At 42.5% G+C, this 24,979-nt stretch overlaps 2 protein-coding genes across 2 annotated transcripts in view; one reads left to right on the top strand and one right to left on the bottom strand.

The window, feature by feature from the left end:
• THRSP (thyroid hormone responsive) overlaps positions 1-10,863 on the top strand; it is a gene marked incomplete at its 3' end in the record, with an annotated part of 36,626 nt that extends 25,763 nt beyond the window's left edge. The window contains 3 exon segments of the mRNA XM_082476776.1: positions 9,899-10,464; positions 10,468-10,662; positions 10,666-10,863. Coding sequence (XP_082332902.1) covers positions 10,300-10,464; positions 10,468-10,662; positions 10,666-10,863 — 558 coding nt within the window. The 5' untranslated portion in view covers positions 9,899-10,299.
• Positions 10,864-15,503: 4,640 nt separating this feature from the next.
• Positions 15,504-22,977, bottom strand: NDUFC2 (NADH:ubiquinone oxidoreductase subunit C2). The gene is made up of 3 exons (XM_082410388.1): positions 22,650-22,977; positions 17,541-17,684; positions 15,504-15,683 (listed from the first exon to the last, which is right to left on the bottom strand). The coding sequence occupies exons 1-3, from the start codon at positions 22,816-22,818 to the stop codon at positions 15,634-15,636; spliced, it is 363 nt and encodes a 120-aa protein (XP_082266514.1). The 5' UTR covers positions 22,819-22,977; the 3' UTR covers positions 15,504-15,633.
• Between the last annotated feature and the right edge of the window lie 2,002 nt (positions 22,978-24,979).

Genomic DNA, 24,979 nt, shown 5'->3' with positions numbered 1-24,979 from the left:
ACCTGACGGTGGGAGGGAAGCCTGGGGAAACTGAATGATGCTTGAAGTCTAGCCCAGCTTCTGCTACTTCCCTCTTCTCCACTGCTACTTCCACCTGCAGTGGCCCAGCTGGACAAGATAACCTCCCAACCCTGAGACGTGGCAACTTGAGAGCAGGGACACCTGAATTCAGTGGGCCCTTCTGAACCAAGGGCCACCTCTCCTGCCTCATCGCACCCCCTGAGAAGACCTCACGTCCTTGTCCTTTCTTTCCTGCCTTCCTCCTCTCCCCACTCCTAGAACTTGTCTGAGCACAGCCTGTGCCCTTAGATCCCTGATAATTGGAGCCAGCTGGCAGCTGCTGATTCAGCAACATTTTATCTTTCATCTGCCAGGTGGGCCTGGAGGCAGTCTCAGTCTGTAGCCTGCTGGCTGGATGACCCTGGCCATGCAGACCTTCCTGTCTCTCCTTCGCAGGACTACTCCGTCTGTTCTGCACTTGTTTACTCACATCGCTCATTTATTCCCCCAATTACCAATTGGCGCACTCACTCACTCACACGTGCAGCGCCCCCTCAATCCCCGGGGCCGGGGTCAGGGCCAGGAGCATTTCTGGGAAAGGACTGGCCTGAGATGGGATTACGATGCACACACAGAGGCAGAATGACACAGCAGGACACAGGGGCCCTGTGCTCAGCTGGAGTCCCCCAAAGTCTGAGCTGGAGAGGACTTAACAAAGATCAGCCCCCTTGTTGAATAAATTCTGTTTATTCAAAGGTGAAGGTAGGCCCAGGAGGCTGCTGATGGGGCACTCCTGACCTGCCCACCACGCCGGGTCAGCTCTCCTGGCCCTGTCTGCAAGCAGGACATCATGTTTTCCAGTTCTGAGTCAGTGACTCTGGAGCTGGGTTAAAAATGAGAGAAGTAGAGCAGGGTAATAATATCCTTAGTGACCCAAACATGGATTCAGAAGGAGTTATACAACCAGGGCTGGAAAGGCCTTCCCTCAGAGATTTCCAAACCCTTTACTTTATACTCGTGGATGCTGGAGCCCTGGAAGCCTGGTTACAGGTGGACCTGGAAGCAGCCCCAGAACCTAAACCACAATGTCCAGCCTACTGGTCTCTGGCTAAACCCACTGCCCAGCCATCCTGGATGTTTAAATACAAAGGAAGCCCCATTTTCCTGAGGAGAAAACATTTTAAGAACGTTTTCCCTTCCCTGGTGGTCCAGTGGTTGGGACTCCATGCTTTCACTGCCGAGGACGCAGGTTCAATCCCTGGATGGGGAGCTGAGATCGTGCAAGGTGCATGGCGTGGTGTTTTCCCTAGTAAAAGTCAAAAACAAACAAAAAATGTTTTAGGGCTGGAAATGAATTAATCAGATGTTTACTTAAGTAATCTATTAAAATTAAATTTTTTCACTTAATCTATTAATTTAGAAAACCTGCTCTTTTCCACTCATGGTTTAGGATACAATTTTATGAAAATTCTTCTCCCAGCTGACTGGTGGGGAGGTAATATTGGGCTAATGCACCTTGCTAACAGTTTGTCTGCAGTAACATATTGAGGAAAGCACCGTGCATGATGAAGACTGTCAGGACAGAGTATGGCACACCTCTCCTTCTGGAATTCTGGAAAAGAGCTTCACCTTAGAGTCAGGCCCATGAGCTGGTTTTGAGCACCTGCTGTGCCTTGGCCATGTGTGGCTGCAGCCACTTGGGGTCCCTTGCCAAAGTGTCAAAGTCCTCACTACTTCCTCCTGCCAAGTCAGGGACCCTATTTTTCAGGGTGACTGGACATTACAACCAAAGACCCTAGAGTGTATCAAAAAATGAATCTAATGGTCATCATTCAGCCAGCATCTACTGAGCATTTGCAGTCCTGGGAGCCAGGACAGGTACAAAAGGAACTGAACTGTGTAGCAAGTCCTAGAATGGAAGAATAAAGGAGGAATTGGGAGCATAGCATAGGAAAGGGGAGTGGCCAGGAGGCAGTGCGTGTTTATTGAGGTCTTGCAATATACCAGATATTTCACAAACACCATCTCTAATCCTCATAACTACTGGTGGGTAGGATTTAGCACTTGTTCCAACTCCTCCTTGCCTAAGAACTAACAGTGTGTGTTTTAAGGTTAATTTCTTGACCTTCCTCGGCTTCAGTTTCCTCCTCTGTGAATGAGGACTATCTACCCCATAGGATTGTTGGAAGGATTGAGTTCTGCTCTAAGCACTTTGCATATATTAACTTAGTTTAGAATAGCAAGCCCTCAATCAATGTTTGCTCTTATCATTATTACAACATAGGAGGAAGTTGAAGCTCAGAAAGGAGCAGTGACTAGCCCACGGCCACACAGCCAGAGGGAAGAGCTGGCCATGTTCTCTGTTCCACTCTGCGACCTGCAGTACAGAAAGGGTTAAAAGGGGAAGCTTTGCCCTCACAGCAGGTCCATGGCTGGACTTGGCTGCCCTCTGTACCTTGGAGAGGCAAGGCCAGCTGTCCAACGCAGGATGACCCCAGGTCACCTGCGGCTATGTGCCTGGCCAGCCCATGAAGGGGACTTGGAGAGAGGGACAACTGTCACTTTCTTCTGAGGTCTGGGGAGCTGGGCTGAGTCTCTTCCTGTCATGTCTGAGACCTTGGGCAAGTACCTCCCCTTTCCTGCATCTCAGTGTCCTCATCTGAAAAGGGGGATACTAATGTTTTTCTGCCTCATAGGGCTGTTGTGGGACTGAGCAAGTTAAAGGCTGGGAGATGGGTTTTCACACTACCCTGCTGTGCTAATATAAGCAGAGTTAAGGCCCGTGACTTTAGGGTGGCGTGAGTATTTTCATTTAATGGGGAGGGGCCATAAGGAGTTAGAATCCAGTTCAACATAAAGATGAAGTTTCTCATAGCTCTGGCCATAGGAGTGGAAGGAAGTGGTCCAGCGGATGATTATCAGTCAGGAGGGTGCAGAGGGGGCTCCTGCTCTGGAGTGGGAGTGAGGGTGGCCTAGGTGAGAGAAGATCCCCTCTGATGCTCTCCTCCTCTCTCCGCCAGGTACCTAGTAAATCTTTTCCCTCAAGGTGGTGTTACAAGCAGGTAACTGAACTAGAACTTGGAAGGTCCTGTTCACTTGACTCTGCTACTAACTTGTGCAACTATGAGCCTCTCATTGGGCCTCATTTTCCTAGTTATTAATAAACATAGCAAATGCAGTTTGTCAACTGTGATAATGTGGCAATGCAAGGGATTATTATCTTCCAAGACTGTTGGCCAGAAGACTAGGTCAATGGTAAAGAGGAAGCATTATAACTCATGGAATTACTGACTAGAGTTGAGAGGGACCTCAGCATTAATCTAGCATCTGCACAGATGATATATCTGGGGACTATGCTTTGTCTCCTAACACCTCAAATTTACAGATAAGGATATGGATCCTGTTACCTTGTATAACTTCTCTTTTTTAAAAAAAAATTTAATTTAATTTATTTTTTTATACAGCAGGTTCTTATTAGTTATCTATTTTATACATATTAGTGTATATATGTCAATCCCAATCTCCCAATTCATCCCACCCCCACCCCCCTGCCACTTTCCCCCCTTGGTGTCCATATGTTTGTTCTCTACATCTGTGTCTCTATTTCTGCCCTGCAAACCGATTCATCTGTACCATTTTTCTAGGTTCCACATAGACACGTTAATATACGATATTTGTTTTTCTCTTTCTGACTTACTTCACTCTATATGACAGTCTCTAGAGCCGTCCATGTCTCTACAAATGACCCAATTTCGTTCCTTTTTATGGCTGAGTAATATTCCACTGTATATATGTACCACATCTTCTTTATCCATTTATCTGTTGATGGGCATTTAGGTTGCTTCCATGACCTGGCTATTATAAATAGTGCTGCAAAGAACATTGGGGTGCATGTGTCCTTTTGAATTATGGTTTTCTCTGGGTATATGCCCAGTAGTGGGATTGCTGGGTCAAATGGTAATTCTATTTTTAGTTTTTCTTTTTTTAACATCTTTATTGGAGTATAATTGCTTTGCAATGGTGTGTTAGTTTCTGCTGTATAACAAAGTGAATCAGCTATACATATACATGTATCCCCGTATCTCCTCCCTCTTGCATCTCCCTCCCACCCTCCCTATCCCACCCTTCTAGGTGGACACAAAGCACCAAGCTGATCTCCCTGTGCAACGCAGCTGCTTCCCACTAGCTATCTATTTTACATTTGGTAGTGTATATATGTCCATGCCACTCTCTCACTTCGTCCCAGCTTACCCTTCCCCCTCCCTGTGTCCTCAAATCCATTCTCTAGTAAGTCTGCATCTTTATTCCCATCTTGCCCCTAGGTTCTTTATGACCTTTTTTTTTTTTTTTTAGATTCCATATATATGTGTTAGCATACGGTATTTGTTTTTCTCTTTCTGACTTACTTCACTCTGTATGACAGTCTCTAGGTCCATCCACCTCACTACAAATAACTCAATTTCATTTCTTTTTATGGCTGAGTAATATTCTATTGTATATATGTGCCACATCTTCTTTATTCATTCTTCTGTCGATGGACACTTAGGTGGCTTCCATGTCCTGGCTATTGTAAATAGAGCTGCAATGAATATTGTGGTACATGACTCTTTTTGAATTATGGTTTTCTCAGGGTATATGCCCAGTAGTGGGATTGCTGGGTCGTATGGTAGTTCTATTTTTAGTTTTTGTTTGTTTGTTTGTTTGTTTAATATTTATTTATTTATTTTTATTTTTGGCTGTGTTGGGTCTTCGTTTCTGTGCAAGGGCTTTCCCCAGTTGTGGCAAGCGGGGGCCACTCTTCATCACGGTGCGCACGCCTCTCACTATCGCGGCCTCTCTTATTGCGGAGCACAGGCTCCAGACGCGCAGGCTCAGTAGTTGTGGCTCACGGGCCTAGTTGCTCCGCGGCATGTGGGATCTTGCCAGACCAGGGCTTGAACCCATATCCACTGCATTGGCAGGCAGATTCTCAACCACTGCGCCACCGGGGAAGCCCCTATTTTTAGTTTTTTAAGGAACCTCCATACTGTTCTCCATAGTGGCTGTATCAGTTTACATTCCCACCAACAGTGCAAGAGGGTTCCCTTTTCTCCACACCCTCTCCAGCATTAGTTTATAGATTTTCTGTTGATGCCCATTCTAACTGGTGTGAGGTGATACCTCATTGTAGTTTTGATTTGCATTTCTCTAATAATTAGTGATGTTGAGCATCTTTTCATGTGCTTCTTGGCCATCTGTATGTCTTCTTTGGAGGAATGTCTATTTAGGTCTTCTGCCCATTTTTTGATTGGGTTGTTTGTTTTTTTAATATTGAGCTGCATGAGCTGTTTATATATTTTGGAGATTAATCCTTTGTCCGTTGATTCGTTTGCAAATATTTTCTCCCATTCTGAGGGTTGTCTTTTCGTCTTGTTTATGGTTTCCTTTGCTGTGTAAAAGCTTTGAAGTTTCATTAGGTCCCATTTCTTTATTTTTGTTTTTATTTCCATTACTCTAGGAGGTGGATCAAGAAAGATCTGGCCATGATTTATGTCAAAGACTTCTTCCTATGTTTTCCTCTAAGAGTTTTATACTGTCCAGTCTTACATTTAGGTCTTTAATCAATTTTGAGTTTTTTGTGTGTGTATGCTGTTAGGGAGTATTCTAATTTCATTCTTTTACATGTAGCTGTTCAGTTTTCCCAGCATCACTTATTGAAGAAACTGTCTTTTCTCCATTGTATATCCTTGCCTCCTTTCTCATAGATTAGTTGACCATAGGTGCATGGGTTTATCTCTGGTGCATGGGCTCTATCCTGTTGAATTGATCTATATTTCTGTTTTTGTGCCAATACCATATTGTCTTGATTAGTGTAGCTTTGTAGTATAGCTTGAAGTCAAGGAGTCTGATTCCTCTAGCTCCATTTTTTTCCCTCAAGACTGCTTTGGCTATTCGGGGTCTTTTGTGTCTCCATACAAATTTAAAGATTTTTTTGTTCTAGCTCTGTAAAAAATGCCACTGGTAATTTGATAGGGATTGCATTGAATCTGTAGATTGCTTTGGGTAGTATAGTCATTTTCACAATATTGATTCTTTCAATCCAAGAACATGGTATATCTCTCCATCTGTTTGTGCCATCTTTGATTTCTTTCATCAGTGTCTTATAGTTTTCTGAGTACAGGTCTGTTACCTCCTTATGTAGATTTATTCCTAGGCATTTTATTCTTTTTGTTGCAATGGTGAATGGGATTGTTTCCTTAATTTCTCTTTCTGAGCTTTTGTTGTTAGTGGATAGGAATGCAAGAGATTTCTGTGCATTAATTTTGTATCCTGAAACTTTACCAAATTCATTGATTATCTCTAGTAGTTTTCTGGTGGCATCTTTAGGATTCTCTATGTATAGTATCATGTCATCTGCAAACAGTGACAGTTTTACTTCTTCTTTTCCAATTTGTATTCCTTTTATTTCTTTTTCTTCTCTGATTGCCATGGCTAGGACTTCCACAACTATGTTGAATAATAGTGGTGAGAGTGGACATCCTGTCTTGTTCCTGATCTTAGATGAAATGCTTTCTGTTTTTCACCATTGAGAATGATGTTTGCTGTGGGTTTGTCATATATGGCCTTTATTATGTTGAGGTAGGTTCCCTCTATGCCCACTTTCTGGAGAGTTTTTATCATAAATGTGTGGTGAATTTTGTCAAAAGCTTTTTCTGCATCTATTGAGATGATCACATGGTTTTTATTCTTTGATTTGTTAATATGGTGTATCACATTGATTGATTTGTGTATATCCTTACATCCCTGGGATAAATCCTACTTGATCATGGTGTATGATCCTTTTAATGTGTTGTTGGATTCTGTTTGCTAGTATTTTGTTGAGGATTTTTGCATCTATATTCATCAGTGATATTGGTCTGTAATTTTCTTCTTTTGTAGTATCTTTGTCTGGTTTTGGTATCAGGGTGATGATGGCCTCATAGAATGAGTTTGGGAATGTTCCTTCCTCTGCAATTTTTTGGAAGAGTTTGAGAAGGATGGGTGTTAGTTCTTCTCTAAATGTTAGATAGAATTCACCTATGAAGCCATCTGGTCCTGGACTTTTGTTTGTTGGAAGATTTTTAATCACAGTTTCAATTTCATTACTTGTGATTGGTCTGTTCATATTTTCTATTTCTTCCTGGTTCAGTCTTGGAAGGTTATACCTTTCTAAGAGTTTGTCCATTTCTTCCAGGTTGTCCATTTTATTGGCATACAGTTGCTTGTAGTAATCTCTTAGGATGCTTTGTATTTCTGCGGTGTCTGTTGTAACTTCTCCTTTTTCATTTCTAATTTTATTGATTTGAGTCCTCTCCCTATTTTTCTTGATGAGTCTGGCTAATGGTTTATCAATTTTGTTTATCTTCTCAAAGAACCAGCATTTAGTTTTATTGATCTTTGCTATTGTTTTCCTTGTTTCTATTTCATTTATTTCTGCTCTGATATTTATGATTTCTTTCCTTCTGCTAACTTTGGGTTTTGTTTGTTCTTCTTTCTCTAGTTCCTTTAGGTGTAAGGTTAGATTGTTTATTTGAGGTTTTTCTTGTTTCTTGAGGTAGGCTTGTATAGCTATAAACTTCCCTCTTAGAACTGCTTTTGTTGCATCCCATAGGTTTTGGATTGTCGTGTTTTCGTTGTAATTTGTCTCTAGGTACTTCTGATTTCCTCTTTGATTTCTTCAGTGATCTCTTTGTTATTTAGTAACGTATTGTTTAACCTCCATGTGTTTGTGTTTTTTACATTTTTTTCCCCTGTAATTGATTTATAAACTCATAGCGTTGTGGTCGGAAAAGATGCTTGATATGATTTCAATTTTCTTAAGTTTACCGAGGCTTGATTTGTGACCCAAGATGTGATCTATCCTGGAGAATGTCCGTGTGCACTTGAGAAGAAGGTGTAATCTGCTGTTTTTGGATGGAATGCCCTATAAATATCAATTAAATCTATCTGGTCTATTGCATCATTTAAAGCTTGTGTTTCCTTATTAATTTTCTGTCTGAATGATCTGTCCATTGGTGTAAGTGAGGTGTTAAAGTCGGCCACTATTATTGTGTTACTGTCGATTTCCTCTTTTATAGCGGTTAGCAGTTACCTTATGTATTGAGGTGCTCCTATGTTGGGTGCATATATATTTATAATTGTTATATCTTCTTCTTGGATTGATCCCTTGATCATTATGTAGTGTCCTTCCTTGTCTCTTGTAACATTCTTTATTTTAAAGTCTATTTTATCTGATATGAGTATTGCTACTCCAGCTTTCTTTTGACTTCTGTTTGCATGGAATATCTTTTTCCATCCCCTCACTTTCAGTCTGTATGTGTCCCTAAGTCTGAAGTGGGTCTCTTGTAGACAGCATATATATGGGTCTTGTTTTTGTATCCATTCAGCCAGCCTGTGTCTTTTGGTTGGAGCATTTAATCCATTCACATTTAAGGTAATTATCGATATGTATGTTCCTATTACCATTTTCTTAATTGTTATGGTTTTGTTTTTGTAGGTCCTTTTCTTCTCTTGTGTTTCCCACTTGGAGAAGTTCCTTTAGCATTTGTTGTAGAGCTGGTTTGGTGGTGCTGAATTCTCTTAGCTTTTGCTTGTCTGTAAAGGTTTTAATTTCTCTGTCGAATCTGAATGAGATCCTTGCTGGGTATTTTTCCCATTCATCAATTTAAATATGTCCTGCCACTCCCTTCTGGCTTGTAGAGTTTCTGCTGAGAAATCGCTGTTAACTTTATGGGAGTTTCCTTGTATGTTATTTGTCGTTTTTCTCTTGGTGCTTTCAATAACTTTTCTTTGTCTTTAGTTTTTGTCAATTTGATTACTATGTGTCTCGGTATGTTACTCCTTGGGTTTATCCTGCCTGGGAATCTCTGCGCTTCCTGGACTTGGGTGGCTATTTCCTTTCCCACGTTAGGGAAATTTTCGACTATAATCTCTTCAAATATTTTCTTGAGTCCTTTCTCTCTCTTCTCCTTCTGGGACCCCTATAATGCAAATGATGTTGCATTTAATGTTGTCTCAGAGGTGTCTTAGGCTGCCTTCATTTCTTTTCATTCTTTTTTTTAAATTCTGTTCCACGGCAGTGAATTCCACCATTCTGTCTTCCAATTCACTTATCCTTTCTTCTGCCTCAGTTATTCTGCTATTGATTCCTTCTAGTATAGTTTTCATTTCAGTTATTGTATTGTTCATCTCTGTTTGTTTGTTCTTTAATTCTTCTAGGTGTTTGTTCTTTAATTCTTCTAGGACTTTGTTAAACATTTGTTGCATCTTCTCGATCTTTGCCTCCATTCTTTTTCCGAGGTCCTGGATCATCTTCACTATCATTATTCTGAATTCTTTTTCTGGAAGGTTGCCTATCTCCACTTCATTTAGTTGTTTTTCTGGGGTTTTATCTTGTTCCTTCATCTGGTACAAAGTCCTCTGCCTTTTCATCTTGTCTATCTTTCTGTGAATATGGTTTTCCTTCCACAGGCTGAAGAATTGTAGTTCTTCTTGCTTCTCCTGTCTTCCCTCTCTACCTTGTATAACTTATGCAACCTCACACATCAGTCTAGAGCCCTGAGTGGAGGTGAGAGAGAGGTGGTCCCAGGCTGGAATCCCAGCCCTAAGGGCACCATGGGCAAGTTACTTTAGCTGTTTGCACCTCAGTTTACTCACTGGTAAAATGGGAATACTAAAGCATTCATCGTAGGGTTGTGGTGAAAGAGCTTAGTATAGAACTTGATGTGAAGTGGGTGCTTATAATTGTTAGTCAGCAAACAATGACAACTCATGGCTAGGAAATTGCAGCAGAAGTGGGCTTCTGGCTCCCACTTGAATGCTCTTTGCCCCACACTAAGCCATTTCATTACATGACCCTCTTCCCTTGTTCATTTCACAGCTGAGACACCCAGGTTGAAGAAGTGAGCTGTGCATTAGGACACAGACAGCCAAGAGGCAGTTTGGTTTCAGGTGACCTGAATTAATTACTGCCCTGGTTTCAAGTGCACCAGTTGCCAAAGGGAAAGGCCGCCCTCTAACTGACCCAGTGAGCTGATGAAGGAGGAGCCAAGCTCTTGCTGCGGCAGTCACGGAGTACTGAAATGACTGACAGAAGTCTGGCATTTCTATCCCTGGGCAGATGGATTGCCTGATACAGATGTTGGGACCCAAGCCCTGGGATTGGCCTAAAAGAGGGCTGTGTTGACCCACCGGCTGGGCCTTGCATCCTGTCACACTGCTGTGCATCCAGACAAAAATAACAGCCTGGAAATAGTGCTGAGACAGTCCGCCAGCCTCTGTATGGAAGCTAAAGCCACCATGCAGATGCTGACCAAGTGCTACCGCAGGAACTGCCTGCTGACTGTCATGGACCAGTACTCGGCCATGGTGTGCAACATGAAACAGCTGGTGATGATCCCCAGCCTTCTGTGGGATGTGCATCTGAGTGTTCATGGGTGCCAGGCCTAGGCAGGGGCTCCCGATCTCTACAACTACTTCACCATGCTCAAGGCCATCTGCGTGGATGTGGAACATGGGCTGCTGCCCTGGGAGGAGTGGAAGGCCAAGGTGGCAGGTGGCAAAGCCGACGAGGCTGAGAATGAAGCTGCAGAGACAGAGGAGGCCGAGGAGGAGAGGGTCTTGGGGCAACTGGACCTGGAAGCCTAGTTCCACCTGCACTTCTCCAGCCTTCCTCATATCCTCACCCACCTTACCCTGAAAGCCGAGGAGGTGACGAGGAAATACCAGGAGATAATGGGACAGCCCATAGAGGCCTCGGACTCTAGGAAAGGTAACGGTGGCTATGCTAGTGGGTGTCAGAGTCCACTGAGGGACATCCCAGGGGAGGAAATAGAGCAGTGGTGAACCCAGTGCGAGAGGGAGAGCCTGGCTCTCAGACAAAGCCACCCTCACTTTGGGATATTGGGACCATGACTTGGGAAGGTCCAAGGCCAGGCCTGCCTTACTCTCCTTCTGACCCAGAATTGGTGAGTAATGGTGGTGAACTGTCATGGAAACATAAGGAAAAGTGATTGGTGAGTGCATACCTTACGTGCACTTATATGTATTTGTGCAATTATTAGTAAGTATGTGAATATTTGGAGCTGTACGAACTGAACAGGTGTGCTCTCACCATTGACTTCTTTAAGAATCTGATTAAAGCCAAGGACTCTCTCTCTCTCTCCAGAGTCTAGGCATAAAGACACATAACTGTACATGCAATTTCAGGGGATATGCCATCTACTAGGGCCTATCCATGAATTCTAAAATAAGAACCCCTGATGTCACATATAAATGATAGCTTCTATTTGAGCACATAATGAATGCCAGCATAGTCCCTAAATGCTTGAGATAGGATTAACTCATTTAATCTTCATAACAATTCTAGGAAGATAGTTTTTTTTTAATAATTAATTAATTACTTAATTAATTTTTGGCTACTTTGGGTCTTCATTGCTGTGCGTGGGCTTTCTCTAGTTGCAGTGAGCAGGAGCTACTCTTCATTGTGGTGCACGGGCTTCTCACTGTGGTGGCTTCTCTTGTTGCAGAGCACAGGCTCTAGGCGCACAGGCTTCAGTAGTTGTGGCACACGGGCTTCAGTAGTTGTGGCTCGCGGCCTCTAGAGCGCAGGCTCAGTAGTTGTGGCGCACAGGCTTAGTTGCTTCGCGGCTTGTGGGATCTTCCTGGACCAGGGCTCGAACCTGTGTCCCTTGCATTGATAGGCGGATTCTTAAACACTGTGCCATCAGGGAAGTCCGGAAGATAGGTTTTATTTTTTCTATTTTATAAGTGAAGAAACTTACCCAAGGCATGTGTTTACTTAGGTGTAGAATGTGAATTCTATGTGTGTGTGGCACTGCTTCCAACATTTTTTCAAGTTATGAAATATGGAGAATTATATTTATATGGCACATGGGGTACATAGGTGAGGCTGCTCACAGTAGTCCTGCAACTAGCAGGGGTACTCTTGCCATCCCAAGTGGCAGCCACCCAAATGGAAAGCTAAAGGACCACTATGTGGGCACTCAAATCTGTTCTGGGGACACCAGTGTGGAGGCATGCCCGTTGGGAAGCCCAGTTGTGAGGACGTATACATACGTGTTGGAATCTGAGCACAGAAGGGCTGGGGTTGTGAGGTGTAGATGAGCAGTAAGCTAGACTAGCAGGTGGTGGCACAGGGTAGGAGGTGGGAAGGGGATCTGGGACAGTCATGGATGGGTCACTCCTGGGTAATGATTGGGAGAAATTTGGCCACAGCACATGCCAGGTTTGATCCTGTGCCACCTGTCAGCCCTGCTGCCACAAACTGGCTTCATCGGTAATAAACCATGTCCAAGTCCATGTCCATGGGAATCTCAAAACCACCCGATGCACGTATTTGGGCAGAATCTTTATCCTCATTTTACCTGTAAGGAAATTAAATCCAGAGAGATGAACTGACTCACCCAAAGTCACATAATTAGTAGGGGGATAAAAAAAAGCAAGAATGGCCCCAACTTTGAGCTGGGTGTTCTTTCCATCAGATTTACTCTCTGCTATATTGTGTTATCTTCTTGCTTTTATGATTTTCCTGAGGCCGCTCTATAATGATGGGAAATACACATGGATTCTGAACACATAGCCTATAAAGAGCTCTGCTCCTGGTATTTTCTCAGCCATTTTCCCTTCCCCTACCTCAAACCCAAACCCAAACTGCCAACTTCAACCCGCTTCCCTCTCCCCTTGAGGCTCCCTGGGTGGCCTTTCAGAGGTTCTTCTTGAATGTAATGGGGCTGGGTCAAGAGCTCTGGGTTCAAGTCCTGATTCCATCACTAATGAGCTGTGAGGCCTTGTTTTCACTCACTTCTCTGGGTTTCAGTTTATTCACTGAATAATAAAAAAATTAATAAAAACAATTAGCACTTGAATAGTCTTGTAGTTTAAAATCACTTGCATATCAATGATCTAATGGAATTATAATCCCCTCTTACAAATGGAAAAACTGGAGGTCTGAGAGATAAAATGAGTCCGAGTTTACTCAGGAAATGGCAGAGCCAAGATGTGAATGGGCCCTGGCCTAGCTCACATCTAATTCCTTTCCTCTACACTACTGGATTTCCTTAGCACCTTAGAATTCTGCAGCTTGGGCTGGAGGTGGGAATTAGGGATGGCAAAGCGGTGAGAAACCCCACTCCTTGGTCAGCCAAACCACTTCAAAGACAAGAGCAGCCAATTCTACATTGTAACGCTTCAACGCACCCTAGCTTGTTTTTTGTGGCAGCTGTACAGAAGTTAAAAAATATCTGGCCTCTTGTCCTGGCTCTTCACTGATCTCTCTATGCCCTGGACAACTTAGTTCACCTTTCTGTAGTTTTCCTGTTTGTTAGTAAAATGTAGAGATGAAACTAGGTGAGATATTGCAGCACTGACAACCGGATTCTTCTTGTAGCGCTGTAATGCCACCAGGGTTTTCCTACGGCAGCACCGCTGTGCTTTTTCAGTATTTTTCCTACTTTAATAGGCATGTGACAGTACCTTAATGGTGTGAATTTATACTGACTGCTTTCTTAAAATTTCTGCACTCCACAGCTTACTCCACATGATAGAAGGCAGACTCTGTGATGAGGACATGGAGCAGTTCGCTAGCCTGATGATGATAAGACCAGAAAGACCTGGACCCGCAGCTAGAAGTGAAGGCGACTTGGATGTCTGGGATGCTTCCCTACCTGCCTCTGAGAACCAATTCGTGGACTCATCACTGGGTCACCTTTAGGTTGCTTGTTGCTATTCACAACTCTCCTTGCTCCTCTTACCAGCTTGGGGTGGTAGCCAGTGGTTCACGAGGGACCACATGTCACCTGGCCAATGTGTTACAGGAGAAAGAGAAGTTTTAGCATCCGACTAATTGAAGTTCACATCCTTCCCTCTTGGCAGTCATTCACTGTGATCTTGGGCAAGTTATTTAACCCACTGTAGCCTAAATTTCCTCATCTATAAAATGGGGAAAGTGTTACCTACCTCATAAAGTTGTTATGAAAATTAAACACGACAATAAGTCAAAAGCAGCTGGCATGTGAGAGCTATTATTATAGGTGGATTTTTTTCTCCCACCCTCACCTTGTCTTTGTTCTAGCCCTCCCATACTTTGTAGCCTCCAGAACTAAGAAGTAGCAGAGTCCTAAACTCTGAGTGAGTGGTTCACACTCTTACACCTGCCGAGCACAGGTGAACTATAAACTTATTTATTGCAGTAGCAATAAAAAATAATACCTTGTATTTGTACATATCTTTATTAACCTGTACTTTCTCAGACGCGATTTCATTTTTAACAAGTAGGACTCAAGAGAAGAGAGATGGAACCATCTGATTTGCCCATCTGCTTATATTCAGACTGCCACCTAATTTGAAATCACATATAAATAAACAATTTTATTAATCTCCAAAACCTAATCTGATTATAAAATCTGACCTTGGAAACAAAAACGTTTTGGACAAGCATTTGGACTTGATAAGCCATAAAGAGTAACCTCATTCTAGTTAGGTGGGATCTTTTACTTCTAATTGCACCAGGCTCCACTGTAGACAGCATTAGCTACTGAGCCCACTTTCTCCAGGATGATCCACCTAAGAGCTGAGACCCCTTTGCCGTATCAGCTGTTCTCCTGGTCTTGAGTTTCCTCCTTCTCAGCCACCCTCTACGTTGTTGCAGAGAGCTCAGTAATACAAACATGATCATGTTATTCCTATTTAAAATCCTTTAGTGACTTTCCACTACCTACAGAATCAAGTCAAAATTATTCTGCACGACTCACAAAACCTACCATAATCTGGCTTGCTTGGATTCACTTTGCATTAGAACTGGAACAGGCAAAACTCTTCTGTAAAGGGCCATATATTAAATATTTTAGGCTTTGCAGACCATAAGGTCTCTGTCACCACCATTCAACTCTGCTGCAGTAGCATGGAAGCAGCCATAAACAGGTAAACAAATGAGCTTGGCTGTGTCCAATAAAATTGTATTGGCAGTGAGCCAGATTTGGCCCACAGGCTATAGTTTGCCAACTCTGAACTAGAACTAAACCCCATTTTAAAATCTGCCAGATGTCTTCTTAAAACTAGGTAAATGGAGGGCTTCCCTGGTGGCGCAGTGGTTGAGAATCTGCCTGACAATGCAGGGGACACGGGTTCGAGCCCTGGTCTGGGAAGATCCCACATGCCACGGAGCAACTGGGACCGTGAGCCACAGCTACTGAGCCTGCACGTCTGGAGCCCGTGCTCCGCAACAAGAGAGGCCGCGATGGTGAGAGGCCCGCGCACCGCGATGAAGAGTGGCCCCCACTTGCCGCAACTAGAGAAAGCCCTCGCACAGAAACGAAGACCCAACACAGCCATAAATAAATAAATAAATAAATAAATTTTAAAATAGGAAGGATGAAGATTTAAAAAAAAAAAAAAAAACTAGGTAAATGGAAACTGACCATTCTTCGATGAACTATTTTTCTTATGACAAAAAGGAGTCAGAGTGCTTATGATTACCATTTTAATCACAAGGTGTTAATATATAGATTACCATACACTTCAGATGTCATAGAAACAGTTCCACAAAATTCAGAAAAAACCGGTATCAGTGAAACCAGAGCAAGCATTTTGGAGACTTCAGCGCACTGGATGGAATTCTTCAAGAATTTCACCATAAGTTTTCTTATCTATAAAAAGAAAGATCACAAAAGATTTTTAAATTGTGTTTAAAAAATCATATTTCCTAAAGAAAAATTAACACTTAATATTCTTTTAAGAACTGCCTTATTTTCTAGTCCTCAACCATGGCTTGGCAATCACTGAGGCATTTTGTTCCACTGAATGAAGAATAACTTTGGAAGAATCTGTGGTGACATCCAGATGGTTATCTGGAGGGGCAAAGTGCTGCCAGGGGAATCCTAGCTGAAGGGGTAAAAGAAGGAATGAAGAGGGAGGGGCCAGGAGCCGAGGCAGTCAAGCTCTCCATGCCTGCACTGTCCATGCAGGAGACTCTGGGCACACCTGCCAGTAATCTGCTGCTCCGAGAGAATGAGCCCGTGAGGCTACACTCACTGCCAGAGGGAGCTAGTGGAAATGCGGAGGCAAAGAGCCAGAGGTCTGGGACTGAGGACTAACTGCCACTGGGTCTCCCTCTTAGAAATCAATATTCCCAAGATTCCTCTCAGCTCTAACATCCAGCAGTCCTGAGTATTCCCCATCCCTGATACATCTACTATTCAGGGCTTTTTACTAGTCTTTGAGCTCTTCATTGGCAAAAAAAAGCTGCCTTTCTGATCCACCATAAATATCACATATGTGACTGAAGGCTAGGGAAATGTTAGAGTAATACAATTTCAGAGCTAAATAGGACCCTACACATCATCATTCAGTCTGATGAAATTTAAATGCTTAATACTACACTTTTACATAAATAGGAAAATCTAAAAATATATTTACAAAATTTTCAAAATTTCAAATATTTCCTACACTCATTCACTCATGTACACACACATCTATATTGTGTATCTGTATAAAATGTGAACAAGAAAACAGCAATATTACAGTTATATTCACAGCTGCACAAAGATAAGTAGAGTGTGCTAAGGAAATTCCTGTCTATAGCTGGATGAAGGCTTCATTGAGATGATGAATCTTGAGCAGGAATTTTGTTAGGTGCACAGAGTGGAAATGGGGCAAGAGGAGGACTAAGGAGGTATAGCATGTGCAAAGTGATATAGGGCAGGTTCAGGACAGCATTTCATGAGGCAGGAGATGAGGCAGGGCCCTATGTAGTTCAGGCCAGCCATTATTTATTTAAGTGCCTACTACGTGTAGGCTCTGTGCTGGAGGCTGGAGAAACAAAGATGAAGCTACAGTCCAGTGAGGGACACAACACAGCCTGTGTGTGTTAAGGGGTGGATAAGAGGTATGAGTTAAGTGTTTCTACCAGGCAATTAGCTCAGCCTGGGAAAACAAGCCATCCTAGGGAGTCTTGATTTTATCCAAAAGGCAATGGATAGCTATTTTAAGCACATCCCTATTTATCCACAGAGATGTGATTTTCGGTAAGACTAAAGGCAGAGGCAAGCTAGAGGCAAGTGCAAGCGTCCACACAAGAGGTTACCAGGGCCTGAACCAGGGTAGTGGCAAGGGTAGAGAGGAGAGTTCAGGGTTGAGAATTATTTAGGGATTAGAACGGTAAGACTTGATGACTAATGGGAAGTCAAAGACACAGACTTGAAGATGATTCCCAGGCTTCTGGCTGGAGAGCCTAGGTGGACAGTAGTGCCATTCACTGAAGCAGGACACAGAAGAACAGGAGGTCTGGGCAAGCATAGGGGACATGAGTTCTGTCTGCTGTCTGAGGGACACAGAGGTACTCAGCCAGAAACTGGATATATGAATTCAAGAGAATTCTGGTCTACAGACAAAGATGTGGAAGTCAACAAAATACAGAAGGCACTGAAGCCATAGGCATGAATAAGATTAACCAGGGAAAATGATACAGAGTAAGAAAGAAGTTTTCTGCAATTAACTTGAAATACCTTTTCCAGGAAAATCCTCTGGATGTGACTTTACATATGCAAACATATCATGGTCCCTCAGAGCATACATACAGTCTTGACGTTTTAAAAGATAATATCCGACAAAAATAAAGGAAGTAACATATAGAAGCTGGCGATGCAAACCTGAAATTGAAACAACAAATCCCAAAGAAAGCAAAATCAGTCATTGTATTAAAAATCACATTTTTAATGTTTCAGATATATAATTTATTTCTTTCGACATTCTTTAAAAAAAAAAAGGCTTTTGTATATGGGTATTCTTTGGGACATCTTCCTAAGGATATCTGGCAACTATGAAAAGCAACATTAAGTCTACAAATATAACTATCAACAGAACCCAAGATTTTTAAAATTCAGGTTTTATAAGTTTCTTCAAGGAAAAAGGTGGGTAAGTACAAAAACTTGAATGGCAGACTGAAACAGAAAAAAAAGTTTTCCTTTTTCAATAAGTTAACTTTAGACCTACACTAGCTTGTATTCCAGGACATGTTCAGGAGATGACGAGTAGCGGTAAAGTCCTCTACAGATGGTCTAAAAGCAATTTGGTTTGTCTCCATATACCAATTTATTTTTGCATATCTAGCGGTTACTAAAACAGCACACTGTACGACAAACATATCTCAATTCTCTTTTGTACCTTCTAAATTTTGTAATTTTGCATGTATTTCTTATTCAAAAACTATCTTTAAAAAATCATCCTACTGGGATTTCCCTGGCGGTCCAGCGGTTAAGACTCTGCGCTTCCACTGCAGGGGGTATGGGTTCGATCCCTGGCTGGGGAACTAAGATCCCACATGCCACGCGGAGCAGAAAAAATAAAAATAAATAATAAATAAATAAATCATCCTACTGAAAAAATCATCCTATTATAATAAGACTGGAGAGGATCAAATCACATGATCTAGGAAAGCCAAAATTTAAAATGTGAAGGGGAGATGCAAAGGTATAAACTTTATATACAAAAATATTTTTTTGCAAAAGGCTAAGGGCAGGTTTTCTAGCTATGCCTCAGAATTCTATTCCCAGCCCTCTTCTTATCCCGTACATGTTCCTTTGGAGAACTTTTTATTCCTATAGTTTTATCTATTATCATCTATAAGTAACATCCAACTCAGGCACCCATGCTGAACAGCAAATATATCCGAATATTTGACAGATACGTTTACCTGAATACCCCCAAACAAACTCAGTTCCTTCCTGTTCATACCTCTTTTTCTTAATTCAGAGAATAAGACCATTTACCCAGGAATCCATGTCCTGGGTAATAAACACAGTAATTATCTTTTTTTCTACCCTCTTCCCCTACATCCAGTCACTGTCAATTCTACCTTATAAATATTTCCTTTCCTCACTTCAGGGAACTTATGCTTATTTACACTAACTGGTCTCCCTTTCACCTCATTTTCTACTCCACACTGATCCCAGCTTTTACCCTGTCATTAGAGGAATTTCTACAAAAACACAAACTAGTCTGTCAGTCCCTTCTTCAATTATGGTCAACAGGACCCTAAACTCGTGCATATGATCTCCCAGGCCTTTCACGAGCTGCCTCTTCCACCTTCATCTTCTGACACTCCCTGATATGCACATTGTGCCCAGCAATACTGAACTACTTTTAATTCCTCACATGAACTAGGCTCCTTCATGCTTCTATATACCGTGCACTGATTACTTCTCTGTCCAGCAACTTCCTGATCCTTCAAGATTCAACTCAGACATCACTTCTGCTAAGAAGCCTTCCTATAACTTTCCTGGAGTTAAAAGGATGAACTCATATCTATTAAAATGTAAATTGCTATAGTAATTATTTCTCTCTCTACTACCAGGCAAAGTCAATGTTTGATTCATCTTTGTATACCAGCACACAGACAGCACTTAATAAATATATAATAAATGGATGAACGGCCTTGGGAAAATCAATTTACTACCTCTAAAAGATAATACCTAACCTATCTTTTTCACAGTAGCTATTATAGTGTTTTGGAAAAATTGTAAAACAATAAAAATACAAAGTATCACTATGACCTGGGACTGGACAAGGCCCAGAGTCTTCTGCATTCTCCCTTACCCCGAACAGCCACTGCTTCCCCTAATGGGCCACCTGTAATTCAGCAAACCAAAATGTGCTGGGTTCTCCCGTGTGCCACTGGACTACACAGATACAAAGACTCAGACACTCTGTGCTTACTCATATCCTTCACAGAAGATTTAGATGATATCAGTGTCCTAGCCCTAAAGGCATGGCTTGGCCTCTTCCCAAGTCCTCATTTCCCTAGCCTCTTCTCTTTCAGCAGTGGTCTCCCTTTCACCACATACACAACCCTCCCACAATTATCTTCCCCTTCTTTCCTTTACTCAGTGAACCTAAACTTGAAAGCCATGGTGCTCTTTGCAGAATGCCATAAACTACTGATATATTAAACTAGAAATCAATAAACATTTAATTTTGTGGATTACACTTAGATACCAACTAACTCTAAATTTAGGGCAGGTAAGTGGTAACCAGAAACAAGGGTTTAAAAACAGGTGATGGGAGAAAAGCTTAAGAAAAAATTGTATTTAATATTTTCTGCTAACTTGAAAAAGATCTGCACAACTTGATTTCATTGATAGAATATTCCAACTACCTACAGAATGCCAGGTACTCTCCATGGCCACAGTTGGAAAATCCACCATATATTTCTCCTTCCCCACTCCTCCTATGTGCATAAAGTTGTACCACAATTCATCTTTTTAATAGATATGCCCACCTGGTTTGTAAATCTTTGGATGGTTGGGACAATGTTTTATATTTCCTTGTAATCTACACATTCATTCAATAAATACTCATTGAACATTACTATATGCCAGACATTGAACTAGATAAACACAGTATGCATTCAATAAATGCTGCTGAGGAAAACTATTTCAATAAAGTCCTCAAGACCTGAATTTTCCAAAGCAACTAAGGGGAAACCCAGGGAACTCAGGAACTCTGACCCCTAGGCCTGGGCTAAGTGCTTTACATCCGTTATCTCACCTAGTTCTCACAGCCACACAAAGAGGTAGACACCATCCCTATTTCATAGATGAGGAAACTAAAGCTCACAGAGATAAGTAACTTCTTCAGAATCAAATGGCTAGTAGGGAGGAGGTGGTGTCAAATGCAAAAGCTTGTGCTCTTAACTACTATGCTCTTCTGTCTCCCAGAAAAGGCACAAAACATTCTTTGACAACCATGAGGTGAGATTAAGTGATACATACTTCAAATCTCAGCCAACCGTTTCTTCCTCTGGAACAGGATCCCTCTGATCTGAACCTCCTTTATGCTCCCAAAGCACTCTCTGCTCACCCACCTCTATCAAAATACCCGTCTGTCACACCTAGACCCAGATCTGTTTGTCTCCCTGACACAATTAGGAGTTCCTCAAGGGCAGGTCAGTATTCCTCCCCCTATACAGCCAATGTGTAACACTGCCTGGCACAGGGAAAGAGCTCAGTTAAGGTTGAACAAATATATGGTAAACTGTTTGCATAACAAGAGCTAAGGAAAGGGAAACCTGTTAGGCACCTTCCGTGTGCCAGGCATTTGCCTATAGAATCTCACTTAATTCTCACAAAAAAATATGCAAAGATGAATTATTTCTCACTTTATAGATGAGGAAACTTGAGCTCTGACCAAGTAACTTGCGCAAGGTGACATGGCTGGGAAGCAGCGGAGCAAGGCCATTTAATTCCAAAATGGAGCTCTTTCCATTACACCAAGTGACAGGCGTGGGCAAGTGTGGAGTGGTGATAAGAAGGGAGAACACTCCATAGTTCCTAGTGGCAGAAATGGACAAAGATCACTCCTTTCTGTGGAGTGGGGTCCTGTCCAAAGCAGATAGGATCTCAAGTCTATTTGAGCACTAGAAATGCCGAAATTTGGTGGGTTGGGAGTCGACCTCCAGGCATAGATACAGCTGGAAGAAGGCAAAAGAGGCACAAGTGAGGTGATTCCTGCTTGCCTGAACCACTGTATTAGCCTTCGTCCTAGCTGGGCTCCTTGGCTCCAATCAGTTTCTAACAAAGTTGACCTTTTAAAACACAGGTCCAATCACTGAACTTCCTCTGATAGCTTTGATAGCTTTCAAAAGCATGTAAGGATCCCATCTGCCTAGAGAATAAATTGCCACCATCCACCTAAATCTTTGTTGCCTTACCGCCCTACTCTGCACTCACTCATCACCAACTGCCCCTCATTCAGGTGCTCTTGCCCCCATTCACTCCCACTAGCCTCCCATGGGCCTGGAAGGCTCTCTCCAAGTATCTGTCTGACATATCAAAGCTAAATTGAAAGACACCTTTTACAAAGTTTCCCTCTCTTCCCTTTGGAAATCCATAGACTTTAGCACAGCTGCGTCACTTACTATCACTGTTGGTCTCAAGACAGGTGAACACTGATCTACTAGGAAATACAGCCCAGTGGTTTAGAGCCTCCTACTCAATGTGAAGTCCCCAGACCAGCAGCGTCTGGGAGATTGGGACCATCAGGCCTCTCTCCAGATCTAATGAACCAGCATCTGCATTTTAACAAGATCCCCAAGTTATTAGTATGCACATTAAATCTGAGAAGTACTGGTTCTGAACATAGACTCTGAAGTTTAAAAACAGACTGTGCTACTTACGACCTTGGGCACGCTGCTTTAATCTAAGGCTCTGTTTCCCCATTATGGATAATACCTCTCCCCCACCTCACCACCCAAGGTGTCTGAAGACTAAATGCTATAATGCACGCAGTGTTAGTAGTGCATTGCATCGATTGATCGCTCATTTTTGCACACCCCACAGCGCGAACTGAGAGGGGAGCAGGCAGTTCAGTCCGGGATCCTTCACAGACTCACTGCGAGGTCGTGGGTTGCACTGCATCTCAGTTTCCTGAAATGACACTCTGGCCGGCCCGATTCTGAGAAGCTCACGGGGCGCGGATACCTGAGGGAGGCGAGGCGGGGCCTGTTAACGCGAAAAGGCCCGGAAAAGCGGAGGCACCTCAGGCAGCCTAAGGCAGAGCCGGCCCTCAGCCCTACAGCCCCCTCTCCTCCCAGCCCATCCCGTCCGCGCAGCCCTCACCGGCCGACACCATCGGCCGCCGCCGGATCGCGTTATCAATCAGGCCGGAGCAGTAACCCAAGAAGCCGACGTAGACGAGCCGCGGGTCGGTTAGCTTGGGCGGCGGCAGGCTCCGGGCCTCATTCGGCAGGAACTGTAAGGGCACTCGGCCCGGCCGGCCGTTCATCATGGTGAGGCCGTTCCCACTTGAGGCCCGGCCTCTGACCTCCAACTACAAAGAAAATCACCAAGACCACGGCCGGGGCCCAAGCCACGAGCTTTCACCTCCGAGCGCGGGGCTGAAGGGCATAGCGCGAGGCGGTGCGGCGCCCAAACACTTCCCCTTGCACGCTGCTGCCGGAAACGCGCACGCGAGGTTCCGGGCTACTAAGTGTCCGGCCTTGCTCACTAGCCGGCCGGCGCTAACTCCACGGAGTGGGTGTCGGGGCTTGGTAGCGGGGGTCGAGGGGTATGGGAAACGAGCCATCCTGCTAGAAGACTAGGAGACATTGATTTTTTTCGCCCAACCTCCCCCACCCACAATTGCCTCTCCTTTTCCCGCCCCAGAATGTTCTTTCAGCAAGAAATTATCTTTGTATCCAAAACCCAGAAGTGGGCTTGATGGATAGTTTTAAGAAACGTAATTAATTGAAATAAAGTAAAATCTAGTTTGCATTTCCTGCGTTTCCTGTCGTTCGTTCGCACAGGCACACCCTCCACAAAGCCTAAAATAAAGGTCCAGCCAGTCATAAAGAATTCGGAGAATCCCAGGACTGGATCATTTAGCTAAACTCTAGAAATTCAGCCTGGGTCTTCAGGTCCTTGCACGTCGCTGAGGGACGAGGTGTTTCCTAAAGATTTGAGGAATGAAAAAAAAGAAGGAATCTATAACATTCTGCCAAGTAATTGTCCAGTCTCTGCTCACCTGCCTCCAGGACTGAGGAGCTCCGATCTTCGAACAGCTCTCTCTTTAGACAGCCCTTCCTGATAAGGAGCTAAAATGTCTTCAACATTTTATCTAGAGGAATGCTGATTAAACTAGAGGTTAATGCGAAGCTATATGCATCAGGTATTGATCTACAAAGTGGAAGAATTAAGTTTTAGTTAATAAAGGATGAGGCTTTTATGCCTACAAAAAGCACTCCCAGATCCGTAACATTTCAAGTGAGGATTTTCCAAAGGAACGTATACTGGAACAGTTTCCTGGAAGGCAGCAAATGTTTCAGAGGTTCACACTCTTTGACCCAGTAATTACATGTCTGAGAATCTGTCTTATGTAAATACTAGTATGACCTATTCACAGTCTTTTTTTTTTTTTAACCACAGTGTTCCTTTTAAAATTATAGCAGAAGAATGAAAACCATCAAAAACCTACCTTAGGATTATGTTAATTTTGAATACTAGATGAACTGTTAGGCAAACACAAATATTTCAATGATGCTAACACATTCTCCTCATGTTCTTCTGGGTCCAGTCTCTCTCTCTCTTAAGGAACTTAAAACATACAAAAAAAAAAAAGTACAAAGAACAGTTTAACAAATATGCTTATTCTGTCACCCAGAGTTAACAATTGTTAATATTTTGTCATTTATTTTAAAAGGAAATAAAACACTATAAAGACCCCTTTCCCATCTTCCTCAGAGACAAACATGATCACGAGTTTACTGTGCACACTTTCAGACCACTTTTTATATTTTTACATATATTTAGTATTATGTTTTGTGTGCTTAAAATTTTTTTTTTACCTAAATAGTATGATTCATTGTTCCTGTTTTCTCTCACTTTCATCATTCTATATAACGTTTTTGAGATCCATCCATGATGATACAGAAAGATCAGGTTCATTCCTTTTGATTACTGTATGATATTCCATTATATAAATGTCACATTTTATTCATCCATTACCCTTTTGAGAGATGCTTAGGTTGTGTTCAATTTCTTTTTCATTTACTTAAATCTATACTCCAGAATCTAGGGTCAAGAGAAGCTTTTGGACATGTGTACCAGGACTAAGAGACGTACAAGAAGATTCACAGCAGTAATACCCATTTGTAAGAGCCCCAAACTAGTAACATCTTAAATGTCCATTAAGAACAGAATAGAAGATAAATTGTGGTGTTTTCATTCAAAGGAATATCCAGTATGATGAATCTCAAAAAAGAGGTTCATGTTAAAAAAAGAATAAGAGATCAGAGAAAAAGAGATAAGTTACAAGAGGATAAATGATTCCATATATAAAGTTCAATATTAGGCAAATATATGTTATTTAGAGATATCTCATATTAGTGGTAAAACTATAAAGAAAAGTATGAGAAGGATTAACACAAATATTCAGGATAGTTACCTCTAGG

The sequence above is a fragment of the Balaenoptera physalus genome, assembly GCF_965194825.1.
Source record: "Balaenoptera physalus genome assembly, chromosome: 10".
Classification (NCBI taxonomy): Eukaryota; Metazoa; Chordata; class Mammalia; order Artiodactyla; family Balaenopteridae; genus Balaenoptera; species Balaenoptera physalus.
Note: the sequence above shows the minus strand (reverse complement) of the source record. Positions and strands in the feature narration are given on the sequence as shown.

Coding starts and splice junctions, on each gene's coding strand:
- NDUFC2 (XM_082410388.1), bottom strand. CDS start 22,818: ATGATGAACGGCCGGCCGGGCCGAGTGCCCTTACAGTTCCTGCCGAAT. Junction 17,685..22,649: donor GCGGCCGATGGTGTCGGCCG/GTGAGGGCTGCG, acceptor TTTCAATTTCAG/GTTTGCATCGCCAGCTTCTA. Junction 15,684..17,540: donor AGAGGATTTTCCTGGAAAAG/GTATTTCAAGTT, acceptor TTCTTTTTATAG/ATAAGAAAACTTATGGTGAA.